The 14321-nt window shown below is 48.2% G+C and overlaps 1 protein-coding gene across 4 annotated transcripts in view; it reads left to right on the plus strand.

The window, feature by feature from the left end:
* CLCN1 (chloride voltage-gated channel 1) overlaps positions 1 to 14321 on the plus strand; it is a 113982-nt gene that overhangs the window by 71080 nt on the left and 28581 nt on the right. For all 4 annotated transcript variants that reach the window (XM_075903385.1, XM_075903377.1, XM_075903391.1 and 1 more), the window contains 2 exons: positions 5123 to 5201; positions 5517 to 5642. In XM_075903385.1, the coding sequence (XP_075759500.1) occupies positions 5123 to 5201; positions 5517 to 5642 (205 nt within the window). The remainder of the gene's footprint in view (positions 1 to 5122; positions 5202 to 5516; positions 5643 to 14321) is intronic.

A 14321-nucleotide genomic window follows, 5' to 3' on the forward strand; every position in this document is an offset into this window, starting at 1 on the left:
GTGATGAGCTGTTTATAAGACTGGCAATGTCCCTAGAGGCTAACTATATATGCTGCTACACAGAGACTGGTCCACTGTAATAGATATAGCTTTGTGCAGACTGGCTTCTTGCGGAGACTGGCTGTGTAATATAAGATAACTACAGAAGGATCAGATCTCCATATTAGAGACCAGCTTTCTATACTAAGACTGGCAGTATATAGAGCCTGGCTCACCATAGCAGAGACGGCTGCATCTGCTGCTGGCTGTTGCTTCATTTTGGAGGATGTGGGGACTAACCCTGTGGCTGTGCTCCCTCTAACCCTGGCATGCCCTTCTCTGGCTGGGCTCTCTGTTCCAGAATGTGTACAGACAGCTCGAACTCCTGGTGGCGGCTTGCGCGGTTGGAGTTGGATGTTGCTTCGGGGCTCCTCTCGGAGGCAAGTGTACTCTTATATACAATGTTTTGTATATACCACCTCAACCTCTCACTGTGTATCTCCTGCATGAAAACAAGTTCTGCACAGGCTTACTCCTTTCCGTTCTGTGGCAAAATGTTATTTCTTTTTCCATGTAATCGTGGAAGATAAAAGGCGAGGGAGGGAGGGGAGGTGGATTGTGGGGAAAAAAATGCCACAGAGGAAGTAACATTTGGGCAGAAGGATCTTCATCATTAATCTCTGAGCCTATTTAGTCTCGACATATCAGGCCAAACCTACAAAGGTAGGTCTGCCTACAAAATCACTAAAACCACCTTCTGCCACACAGGGGAAGGACCCAGAAGCCCTGGTGGCAGGAAGTGACATCATGCATGGGCAGCAAGTGATAATACTCATGAACAAGGAGTTAGATTTTTAGTGTGCAAAATTAATTCTCTATCAGTAAGCTAGGGCAGCGTTTCTCAAATGCGGCCTCCATGGCCACATGTGGCCACCAGGGGATTTTCTTGTGGCCAACCCTCCTGGACTGTGACTCTGGGAGGAGAACAAAGTAGCACCCCCTCTCCTTTCCTGCTGCTCCTGGATGCCCCACTTTGATGTAATATAGACTAGATACACTGAAACATGGCTAGAGAATAAAGTGTTAATCCCTCACATCTCTGCTTCTCCCTGGTGTCTTTCAGTCAGATCCTCTCTCTCAAATACCACATATGACAGAGATACAGCTATCCTTCAGCAAGATGGGCCAGGGCTCAGGGCAACAGTACACAAGGTGCAACATCCTCCAGTCAAGGAAGGAAACTAATACATAGATCATTTGTCATATATTGTTTCCCTTTTGATTAATCCTGAACCCACCCCACCGGCAAGGCACTCTGATCACTCAGACACTGTATGCACAGTGCTTTGGAGGGAATTCAGAGTTTGGTTGTTAAAACTGTGTTATTTTCTTGAGGCAAATACTTCACTTCCTGTCTCTAGCTGGAGTGAGCAAGTGCAAATAGAAACTGCAGTCTTGTCTTGGCTCAGGCCAGCAGAAAACGCTTGTTTCATTATGGTTTGCCATAAACAAAAGGCATCCAGGTTAGCATCTAACCCAGTGGTGGGCAGTAACCAGCCCACTGGCTGGATGTGGTTCGCCAGGGTTAGCCCCTGGTGGGTTACCGGTGCTTTATTTGCCTGTGCAGCTGCTTGCAGTTCCTGTTTGCCATGGTTAGCCATTCCCAGCCAATGGGTGTTGCAGGAAATGGCGCAGACCAAGATGTGTGGTGGCAACAGCTCCCATTGACCACTGATCTGCTGGCAATGGGAGCTGCAAGTGGCCGTACCTGTAGAGGTGCAGGTAAATGAAGTACTGGCAGCCTGCTGAGGCTAACCCTGGTGAGCTACACACAGAGTATGGCCCACCCGTGATCTAGCCAATAGAAGGGTCCTGAATGCTTAGTAGACAGATAACAGACCTGACCTCCAGAGGGCCAGGGATCATGCTCAGAGAGAGTCACATAGGTGTGCATGTGTGAGAATGGAGCAGCAAGCCAGAGCCAGCTTGAGGTTGGCTTCAGAGATAGCAGACAGCCTGAGAGCTGCAAGCAGTAGGCTGGATAAGAGCCAGGCATCCAGCAGAGAAGCAGACTGTGACTGGCTGAGGGCCAGCTGTACCACACAGAAGGAGCCCTCTACAGACAGGAGGCAGAAGACTCTTGCTGTTTGGGTGACAAGAGGACAGTGCAAAGGGACCCTCACCAGACAGTAGGCCAGTGGGGTCTGCAGGGCAATACTTATTTACCTCCAAGAAGAGTTTGGACTAGAGAAGTAGCGGGGGGTATGTCTACACTACCCCGCTAGTTCGAACTAGCGGGGTAATGTAGGCATACCGCACTTGCTAATGAAGCCCGGGATTTGAATTTCCCAGGCTTCATTAGCATAAGCGGGGAGCCGCCATTTTTAAATCCCCGCTGCTTCGAACCCCGTGTAGCGCGGCTACACGGGGCTCGAACTAGGTAGTTCGGACTAGGGTGCACCTCGTTTCCTAGGTAGTTCGAACTAGGAGGGTAGTGTAGACATACCCTGGGGGTGGAAAAGCAGAACACCAGCGAAGGAGCAGGATGAGCTGTGGAGCAGCACTACTTACCCAGGGTGGGGGGAGAGCTCCCTCTGGCTGCGTCTAGACTGGCAAGTTTTTCCACAAAAGCAACTGCTTTTGCGGAAAAACTTGCCAGCTGTCTACACTGGACGCTTGAATTTCCGCAAGAACACTGACGATCTCATGTAAGATTGTCAGTGTTCTTGTGGAAATGCTGTGCTGCTCCTGTTCAGGCAAAAGCCCTCTTGTGCAAATGCTTTTGCGCAAGAGGGCCAGTGTAGACAATGCGGTATTGTTTTGCGCAAAAAAGCCCCGATCACAAAAATGGCAATCGGGGCTTTCTTGCGCAAAACCACGTCTAGATTGGCATGGACGCTTTTCCGCAAAAAGTACTTTTGCGGAAAAGCGTCCATGCCAATCTAGACGCTCTTTTCTGCAAATGCTTTTAACGGAAAACTTTTCCGTTAAAAGCATTTGCGGAAAATCATGCCAGTCTAGACACAGCCTCTGTGTTTATCAGAGGAGAGGAAGAAATGGACTACCCCACTTCACTTTAACCCACTCAATTCTTCTCTACAGGGCTATCCCATCAGTTAATATACATGTCTGAGGCTAGCACCTAGCATGCTTGCACCCTTTCTTGTCTCCAAACCCTAGTAAAGAATCCTTCATTGCTCACACAGAAAGTGAGTGTAGTGTTTGGAGCATGCCCCGTGTTGGCCACTTTGCCTGCTGGAAGGGGCCGGCTGCCACAGTGACAATACAGGAGGCCTGCGCTTTGCGATGGCCTGAATTATGACCCCCCACACTTACGACCTTTTCCATAAGTGCGGAAGGGGCCGAAATCCCCCGACTTACGTCCTCGGCCCCACATTTATGATGGCATACGATGCCTGTTGTAAATGCGGACTCGAGTTACAATGCCCCCAACTTGCAACACTATCTCCGGAACCGTTTGCATCGCAGGTCGGGGGCAGCTGTACCGGGGGGAGGCCAGTGCTTCTCACAGGAATGGTTTTTGAGGAGGGAAGGATAACAGAAAGCAAAGCAAAAACAGCTGGAAGTGACCTCTCCATGGGACAGTCCGGTGTGTGTTTCTTCTTTGCAAAAGGCTGCAGAAACTCTCCCTTACAAAAATGGCAGCCATCCCAGCACACAGCAGAAGTGCAGCACAGAGCAAACAGGAATTGCACATAGCAATTACAAAGACAAATACACCACAGGGGAGTCCCTTCCCAGGGCCTACTTGCCCCCCAAACTCCATCTGTAGAGCAGATAGACTCACAAAAGGTGCGAAAGACACAACCATTGTGTCTGCTCTGATTGTGGACCCCTCACTGCTTATCTCAGATGGGCATGCACAACACAGACATTGCTGAAGTGTGCAGGGGTGATAGCAGCAGTGAGAGAAACCTCCTGCCAGACTCATGAACCCATTAGGCCCCCCAACCTCGGGGGATGGGACAAATAAATGCAGAGATATCCAGATGTCATGTTTTTATATTGGCTTTTTACCCATAAGCAAGATTTAGCTTCCTTTTTCTGTTACTGTAGCAGGTAGAGGTCATTTCTTGTCTATCTATCTCCTTATGCGATTGTACAGTCCAGAGATATGTTTAATGATATTTCCTGTTTGGAAGGATCTGTTCTGAGGTCATTTCCTGTTTAATATATATGTTTCCAAGGAATGGTGTGTTCCTCCTCTCCTAATTTTTAAGCAGTGGATTTCAGCTGTTCACACAAGGCAAGATTACATCTAGATGGGTCCATAGGCACTTCTCCACTTGGGTGTATCCCTGTACTATAGATATGGCCTACGGCCTTCTTGGAGTGTCAAGGACCATCCGTGCAAGAGTGGTTGTTGTGCTGGTGTGTGACCCACCAGCGCTCCTCTCTGAGCAAATTGAGGCCTCCCCAATCACTACACCTTGGGTGGGCAATGAGTGGTCCATGAGCCAATGAATGGTCCACGGTTCACCAGGGTTAGCTTTTATTTACCTGACCATTCACAGACATGGCCATATGCAACTATCACTGGCTAGGAATGGTGAACTATGGCCAATGGGAGCTGCAAGCAACCATACCTGCAGACATTCAGGTAAATAAAGTGCCTGGCCACCAGGAGCTAACCCTGGTGAACCATGTCTGGCCTGCAGGCTGTTTATTGCTCACCCACACTCAACAATATCACCCCTATCTTCAGACAGGCAACTGGAGATAGAAGGACTTAGCTCCCACTGGTCTGCGTATGGGGCCTCTACTGACACCACACCAGCAATCACAGTGAAGTGGCTGCTGTGAGTCCCCACAACACAGAATTCCCAGCTAGGGCATTTTTTTACAACCATAATGGCATGTACTTTAGAGAAAGCTGAGATTGTTCCCTCATCACTTGACTAGTGCCTCTGTCTATTCCAGTCCTCATTTTATATCAGTCCCTTTGGATATTTTGGATGTGGCCAGAAAGGACACACACACATACACACACACACACACACACACAATGGGTTGGTGACAAGCTATGACACTTGGTTCTAATTTTGTCACTCATGCTCCTTTTTCTTTCCTCTTGTTTTCTGTGTCTGTCTGTCTGTCTCTCTTCTATCTCTTCCACCAGTAGCAGCCGTATTATTACACTGATGTCCTGACTGTGGGCTGTGCTGTGGGGGTTGGCTGCTGCTTTGGGACACCACTTGGAGGCAAGTGGCTGTTCCTCTTCTTCTGCCTTTCCTTGGGGTGCCTCTATCCCTGACCCCCAATTCAATGACCATTCCCTTTAGCTTCAGCCTCACCCGCACTCAGTTCCTGGTATGTCCCCCCCGCCCTCTCCCCACACACACACACAGAAAGAGATCCATCCAGCCATCTTACTTTTGTAATCCTTTTAACTCTGGCTCCTTTGCAAACTCTTTTTGACCCAAACTTGAGGAGAGCAGTGGGCTGGACGTGATATTAGAAGTTCTGGAGAGATTTCCAGGTATATGTCCAGGTGATAACATCTCTGTGTCTTCTAGGGGTTCTCTTCAGCATTGAGGTCACTTCCACCTACTTTGCTGTGCGCAATTACTGGCGTGGTTTCTTTGCGGCCACATTCAGTGCCTTCATCTTTCGAGTGCTCGCCGTGTGGAACAAGGATGCAGGTAAGGCCATAACCATGAACTCTGTGTCTGGTGCCCAGGCCTCTATTATCTACTTCATCTCCAGCTTCCCCCAAAACAGAGAAAGGCAGTGGGGATGTGACGTTTTCTCCATTCTCTTCCTTGCATATATGACAGACAGAAGGAAGGAAGGGGGAGAATGGCAAGCCCATTTCACAGACTGGCTAATCCCTCATTCCTCCCAGTCCTAGGTGTATCTGGGGTTTCCCAAAAAAATCACCATTAGGATACATGAGTCCCAGAGAACTGGGAGGATTCCTGAAGTGAGAATTCACCAGTACTCAGTATACAGTAGGGCTGCATACACAGAGACAAGCCTGCCCAGAGCAAGCAGATGACAGTATTTGCAGCTGCACACTAGGAATGCTGTGCTCTGGTTGCATACTTGTCAAGCAGAAAGGTAACAAATTGGAGGGAATTCAGACAAGTGCAATAACCAACTGCTTAGGAGCTGGCAGGACTGGTTTCATGGGTGGCTGGTATGCTGTGGAAAGCCTCCAGGCATGGCCCCAACCACACTGTGCCCCAGAACACCTGCTGTAGGCATTCTGGGGGCAGCGTGTTGTTGCAACATAGCCCCAGGGAGGCTTGGGTGCATGCGCTCCTCCCTCCCCAGGGCTTTGGGGCCAGAGAGGCTCAAGCTGCACACCCCCCTCCCTTCCCATGCTCCAGGGAAGGTGGGCGGCACACGGTCCGCCCTCTCCGTGATGTGGGCATGGCCTGGGCAGACGGGGTGGAGCTGAGGGGCAGGGTGGAGAGCTTGCCTCCCCCAGCCCAAACCAGCTGCCCATGACTGATTTATGAACAAAGATTAAAAGAGCAAACTAATAATGATGAAAAAGGACAAAATAACTCTACAGGTAGCAGAAGAAGGTAAATACATTTCTCATGCAGACATATAAACACCACAGAGGTGGAGGCTTGTTCAGGATGATGTGTTACCCACAAGAAATTCTCTGTCACTTCCACACTCTAGGGGTGCACACCTTTACTCAGTTCCTAGGGCTCAAGATGTAACCCTATTGATTTAAATACCCAATTCCTTACCCAATTCCTAGCAAAAACTTAAAAAACGACAAATAGTCTGGTAGAACTTTAAAGATTAACAAAATGTGGGAACAGCCCCCTTCTTCAGATGCCCACAAAAGCTCATGATACCATCTACATGTTTTGTTAGTCTTTAAAGTGCTACTAGACTATTTGTTGTTTTTTAAGTTTTTCCTGTGAGGCTATGTCTTCACTGCAGGCTTTTGCTGATAGAGAGTATGCTAATGAAGTACTCATTTTTTCAGGCATAAGGATCTTACACAAAAGGGGTATTTTTTGCGCAAAATGGACTTGTCTACACTGCTTGTTTTTGCGCAAAAACCTCTTGTGCAAAAAGCATTGGCAGAGAATATGCAAATGAGAGCATGACAAATGCTAATGAGCGCTTCATTAGCATACTCTCTGCTGGCAAAAGCCTGCCGTGTAACTCGGCTACCCCTCTGAAACCAATTTCTAGGGTTCAAGGTTTAACTTGCTACAGGTTTGCAGGACCTTTTACCAGTGAAAGAGCCTTACACAGTAATACCCTTACTCTATTTATTAACAATGACCAAGCAAGCAGAATACACATGCTAAGCAGACAGTGCCATGCTCACCACTCCAAATCAGGGCAAGGTCAGTCTTGTCTGGATTTCAGTTGCTGCATGTCACAGTGTTGCAGAGAATTCTTGGCAGCTCTGATCTTAGGCTGTGTCTTGGAGGTGAGTTCTTCCAGGTCTTTTCTTCTTACTGTTCTTTCTTTTCCTTTCTTGCTGGTCTCCTTCTTGGGCCTCAGTTTATATAGCGAAACTTTAGTCCCATTTAGCTAGACCTTAACCAATTATTTTACTAAAACTTTACTAACTAACCCAATAATATTGTAATGTAATTCCCTTATCAATTATATCCCACCATCTTAATTGATTTACATCTATCAAAATTAATTATACAGCAGATAAAAATAGTTAAAAACCAGACTGAGATCATACAAACAAACAATAGGAAAGTGAGGGCTATAGTAATAAAATGAGGATTTCACAACCCGTACTATTGATAAGTGATTTCTTGCCAGACAAAATGCTGTCAAACTAATTTTAACCATCTTGACATCTGTTTCTTTATCTGGTGATATTAGGTGCTTTTAGGGCAGGGTCTCCTTAACAGCCTGGTAAAACACTACAGGCAGTCCCCGGGTTACGTACAAGATAGGGACTGTAGGTTTGTTCTTAAGTTGAATCTGTATGTAAGTCGGAACTGGCATCAGCCGCTGCTGAAACTGATCAGTTTCAACAGCCGCTGAATCTGGACACCAGTTCCACTTACATACAGATTCAAGGTAAGAACACCAGGTGTCCCCAAGTCAGCTGCTGCTGAAACTGATCAGCAGCTGATTCCAGGAAGCCCAGGGCAGAGCAACTCTGCCTCAGGCTTCCTGTAGTCAGCGCTGGTCAGTTTCAGCAGTGGCTGACTTTGGGACGCCTGGGGCAGAGCAGCTCGGGTGCTGCTGGCTTGGTCCGGTAGCGCGGCCGCTCCTCGGAGCTACTGGACCAACCCAGCAGCACCCCAGCTGCTCTGCCCCAGGCATCCTGATTCAGCCACTGCCGAAACTGATCAGCAGCTGAATCAGGACGCCTGGGGCAGAGCAGCTGGGGTGCTGCCGGGTTGGTCCAGTAGCGCCAAGGAGCGGTGCTGCGGGACCAACCGGCAGTGCCCCACCTGCTCTACCACAGGCCCCCGGCTTTGCTCCACGTCTCCCTGGTCTGCTGGGGGGGCACTAGCTGCGTTCCCCCCCCCCCAGCAGACCAGGGAGACGTGGAGCAAAGCTGTGGAGGACCCGAGCCGAACCGTGGCGCTTCCAGATCAGCGCCGCGGTCCGGCCCGGGTCCTCCGCGACTTTGCTCAGCGTCTCCCTGGTCTGCAGACCAGGGAGACACTGAGCAAAGCCGCGGAGGACCCGGGCGGACCCGCAGCTTCCAGATCAGCTGAAAGCGCTGCGGGTCCGGCCCGGGTTCTCCGCCGCTCTGCTCAGCGTCTCCCTGGTCCCAGCGTCTCCCTGGGACCAGACCCGCGCTGCTTCCAGCTGATCTGAAAGCAGCGCGGGTCCAGCCAGGTGCTCCGCCGCTTTGTTCAGTGTCTCCCTGGTCTGCAGACCAGAGAGACACTGAACAAAGCAGCGGAGCACCGGGGCCGGACCCGCAGCCGCTTCCAGATCAGCTGGAGGCGGCGTGGGTCCGGCCGGGTGCTCCGCCGCTCTGTTCAGCGTCTCCCTGGTCTGCAGACCAGGGAGACACTGAACAAAGCAGTGGAGCACCGGGGGCCGGACCTGCGGCCGCTTCCAGATCAGCTGGAAGCGGCGCGGGTCCGGCCGGGTGCTCCGCCGCTCTGTTCAGCGTCTCCCTGGTCTGCAGACCAGGGAGACACTGAACAAAGCAGTGGAGCACCGGGGCCGGACCTGCGGCCGCTTCCAGATCAGCTGGAAGCGGCGCGGGTCCGGCCGGGTGCTCCGCCGCTCTGTTCAGCATCTCCCTGGTCTGCAGACCAGGGAGACGCTGAACAGAGCGGCGGAGCACCCGGCCGGACCCGCGCCGCTTCCAGCTGATCTGGAAGCGGCCGCGGGTCCAGCCCCCGGTGCTCCACCGCTTTGCTCCCATCTCCCTGGTCTGCTGGCTCCGCCAGCAGACCAGGGAGACAGGGAGCAGCTTTTCTCGCCCTGGAGAAGGCGGGCGGCGGGACCAGGCGTCCCGCCGCTCGAGTCCTCCGGGGTGAGAAATCCCCGTTCGTAACTGCGGATCCGACATAAGTCGGATCCGCGTAACTCGGGGACTGCCTGTATTGTAATGCAATTTAGATGGAATGTGAGTATGTGACTTCTTGCTTTTCAAGTAATGGCTGTTGTTCTTTCAATATGGCTGCAGATGAAAGGCTTAGACTTTAGGCTGGGATCGGGAACCTTTTCTGGGTTGGGGACCACTGACCTGGGGAAAAATCAGTCAGGGGCCGCACACAAGTGAGAAATGGGAAAAAAACCTTCACTGTGGCCCGCGGCTGAGAAAGAGAAAGACACTTCCCACATTCCCCTTGCACACCAGACCCTGGGGGGCAGCCTAGTAGATTGTGTGTGCTCCAGCCCCGGGGGCGGAGGGGGGAACAGGGGAGCTGGAGCACCAGCATAGGCTCCCCAATGCTGGGGGGGGGGGTGAGCTTCGGGGGCCGGATCCAGGCAAGCCAAGGGCCACATCCAGCCCCCAGTCCTGAGGTTTCTCACTCCTGCTTTAGGCCTTCCAGTATGGCTACAGAAAAAAGGCCTTATCCTTACAGGTACAGGGAGAAAAAGAGGAATGGTTCAGAGACTGCAGTAATGGTGACAAGAGAGATTAAGCAGCTTGATATGAGGAAAACATTTCCTAAAGTTGAGTAGCAGTTAAACTGTGCATGGTCCATGTGGTTCAGTGTCCCATCTCTGATAGTAGCCAGGACCAACTGCTTTAGCAGAAGGTGTAAGAGCCCTGCAGTATGCAGTATGCAGATCTGCACCCTTATTAGGCCCATCCTCGGCCCTAGTAATTCGAGATTAAATTGGGGCTTGAAGTATAAGGTTCAACATCCCTTCCAATTTTTACTGTCATTGACTAGGCTAACCCTGGATACTCTTATTACCCATAGGGATGCCCAATCTCTGACTGAATCTTGCTAAATGCTTGGCTGCAACAACTTCCTGGGACAGTCATTTCCACAGCGCAATCCCACGTTCGGCAGGAATGCATTTCCTCTGGTAGCTCTGAATTTCCCACCTTTGAATGTCACTGAGTATCCTCTTATTGTTGTGTTAAGTGGCAAGGAGCATAGAAATTTTTGCTCTGCCATTTCTAGACCAGTTCTTATTGTACAGACTTTTATCATGTCCCTTATTATTTGTTTCCTTTCTAAGATAACAATCCCAATATTTTCATTCTTTCTTTACACAAGTTTTTCCAGGCCTTTGATCATTCTGATTGCTCTTCTCTGCTGCAACTTCCTTCAGAGATGCACATGGTATCCAGATAGCTCCATACATGATTTCTATCAAGGCGTTACAATTTTCTCCACACCATTCTCTATCTTATGCATTCTAGCTTCTTGTTTGCATTTTTTATTGCAGCACCACATTGAGGAATGGTAGCCATTGCCGGCTATGATACCTTGGTTCCCTTCCTGAATTGATAGTTAATTTAGAATCGCAGTGAATTATTTTAACCCCCCCTTCCCTCCCCACCACAAACACATTGGCTACGTCTACACTGGCCCCTTTTCCGGAAGGGGCATGTAAACTTCACTAGTCGTCATAGGAAAATCCGCGGGGGATTTAAATATCCCCCGCGGCATTTAAATAAAAATGTCCGCCGCTTTTTTCCGGCTTTTAAAAAAGCCGGAAAAGAGCGTCTAGACTGGCCCCGATCCTCCGGAAAAAGTGCCCTTTTCCGGAGGGTCTTATTCCTACTTCAAAGTAGGAACTTTGAAGTAGGAATAAGACCCTCCGGAAAAGGGCACTTTTTCCGGAGGATCGGGGCCAGTCTAGACGCTCTTTTCCGGCTTTTTTAAAAGCCGGAAAAAAGCGGCGGACATTTTTATTTAAATGCCGCGGGGGATATTTAAATCCCCCGCGGATTTTCCTATGACGACTAGTGAAGTTTACATGCCCCTTCCGGAAAAGGGGCCAGTGTAGATGTAGCCATTGTGTTACTTTGTATTCCTCAGCACTGAAATTTGCCACCATGTTGCTCATGTTCCCCTAGCATTTTTAGGTCTCTCTGAAGTTCCTACAAGTTCTCTTTTGGTCCTCTTTGTCCCGACAAACCCAAATAATTCTGTCATCTACTCAGAATTAGCTTCTTCATTAATCACCCACTTTTTCAGGTCATTAATATATTAATCTGCACAGAACCTTGAGGTCCCTACTGTTAACCTTTAGCTATGATAAAATTAGCCATTTATTCCTACTATTTGCTTTCAGTCTTGTAACCAGGTCAACTGGCCCCTACTTTTAAGATTTTTAAAAGAACAATGAGGCATGGCATGCCTTTTTAGAATCCATGTGGGTTACAACCTATTAGATTATAAACTTTGTTAATGTTTTTAATTCTGATTTCGACCAATTTATCAGGGATGGAGCTAAAGCTCAGTGGGCTGTATTCCCAAGAACACCCCAAGAGCCTTATTTAAAACACTGAGCCTGCTTGACCTGTAATAGCCCAGGCACCCTGCAATCCTGTCTTGCTGAACATGATTCTCCAGCCTGTCCCAGCACAGACATAGGGAAGGGCCATTCTCCTCTGCTTGTCATACAGACCGCAGACAATACAGTGAGGGACAAATCCTCAATACACTGCCCTTCTCCGGATAAAGATGTCTTATGCTGTGTGTAATTCCAAACAGATGTGGACATAAGAGATAGCACACAGAACAAAGTAAGTTACGAAGTAAAATAAAACAGAATAGCAAGCTAAGCTGAGTACACTAGGGGAATTTGTTACATATAAGTTCTCACCCTAAATGTGGTTATAATAATTTCTGCACAGAGTGGACATCCTTCCAGCCTGGTTCCAGTCTTTTCCCCTCTTCAGCCTTAGATGTTTCCAGCAGTCATCTTGGGAGGGGCCCCAGGGGAGAACTGATGACCTAGATTACCTCACTCTCCATCCTTAAATAGGATTTGCCTAAGGCAGGAATCCATTGTCTCCCAAACCTGATCCCCCCTTTCCCTTCTTGTGGAAAAGTACAGATTCCAAGATGAATTCCAGCATCAGGTGACATGGTCACAGATTGTTGCAGAGCCAGTAGCAATTTCTTACAGGCTGATCCTCACACTTACAAGTTCTCCCCCAGTCCGTTGACAGTTGCTAATGGAGCATTAGTTCTGTGTCTGGTTTCTTCATTGTTGTACCTGATGGGATGGTGATAGGCTTTTCCCAACATGAACACATTGATAATAAATATAGAGTCAATATTCCTAATTTCAGCTTCAAAGAGGATAAGCACATTCAGTAAATCATAACCTTTCTAATGATATCTCCCATGAAGTGTCTCATATAAAACATATTCCAATTATGTAATATTCATAAGCATATTCCTATAAATACAGTGTGTAACATCACAACAGGTACATTTGCTACTTCTTCTGAAGAAGTGTTGTTAATGAGAGAATGTGTATTATTTATTAACAACTCATCCACTTTCAGAACTCTGGGATGTAACCATCTGGGCCTGGAGATGTATTGCCTTTGAAATTACAGGTTTGCTCCCAGCACTTCTTCTCTGACCCCTCAGTCTCCAAGACATCATCTCTAATGCTAGGCATGAGCAGGTACGGGTCAGAATCTCCCCAACATTCTCAACAGCAAAGACAGATGCAAAGAAATCACTTACCTTCTCAGCCAAGTCCTTATCTTCCTTAATTTCACCCTTTCACTCCTATGGGTGATCCAGAGGACCCATTTTTTTCTCTAGTTTTCTGCTTCCCATATACTTATTTGTTTTTATACCTTCAGCTGTTAGCTCATCAAACTCCATTTTAGTTCTTCTAATTTCCCTCACACTTAATGCCTGATGTAATTTGTGCTCCTATTTTTTGGTGTCACTAGGGTCAGATTTCCAAATTTTTAAGGATTTTTGTTTGGCTCAAATAGGCTCTCAGGCCTTGCCTGTAGCTATATTCATTTACACCTGACCTTTTCGGTTGTCTTTTTGTTCAGTGGTGCACATATCTTCTGAGAATACTATTGTTTCTTTAAATAGCATTCGTTCCACCTGGGGGTTCTTTTACCTACTTTACTTTCAACTCCAGGGCCTTTTGACTAAACATCTCATTGTACTGAAATCTCCTTTTTCTAAAGGTTTAGTGTCAGTTTTTGGTACCTACCTGACTCTGGGATTTTGAGCATTATTATATGGTTCATTATTACTTATTGGCTCAGCCGCTGTCACTTCCTGAATTAGCAACTCAATGGTTTATGAGAGTAAGCCGAGAATATCCTCTCTTCAATTATACTCTAGAAATATCTGTTTCAAGAAGCAATTGCTCCAGTGTCAAGAAGTTATTTCTCTAAATTTGGTCATATGTTGTTTGACCAGTTTATATGTAAATAGCTAAAGTGTCCCTCCCCTTCCCCATATTATTACCATTTATTTGATTTTCCTGCCTCTACCCTCTTTCCACATAGTACACTCAATTTCTTTTGCTTGATCAAGAGACCAGCGGTATATGCTTATATCTTGGGATTTGTCCGCTCTACATTTTTATGGCACCAGATTTTTTGGAAACCTTTAGACGCATTGCTTCAGCCCTGCCCTTCAGCCTAGTCTGCCTTTCCAATATAGATGGGGTGGGAAATTTGTTTTCAGTCAGGAGCCACTGACACACAGAAAAATCAGTTTTAGGGGCCATATGCAAGTGAGAAGCCCTAAGGCTCACTGCAGGCCAGATCAAAGTATGCCGGGGGCTGGATCTGGTCTGCAGGCCATAGGTTCCCCATTTTTGGCTAGGAGGCTCCAAGGGAAGAAGTGGAAATCTCCATCACTTGAGTCATATAAAACTAGAATGGAAAACAGTGAGGGCAGAGGAGTAGGATAGAGGAAGGGGCTGGTAGAAGAAAAGGGACC

This window comes from Pelodiscus sinensis, chromosome 1, assembly GCF_049634645.1.
Source record: "Pelodiscus sinensis isolate JC-2024 chromosome 1, ASM4963464v1, whole genome shotgun sequence".
In the NCBI taxonomy this organism is placed as follows: Eukaryota; Metazoa; Chordata; order Testudines; family Trionychidae; genus Pelodiscus; species Pelodiscus sinensis.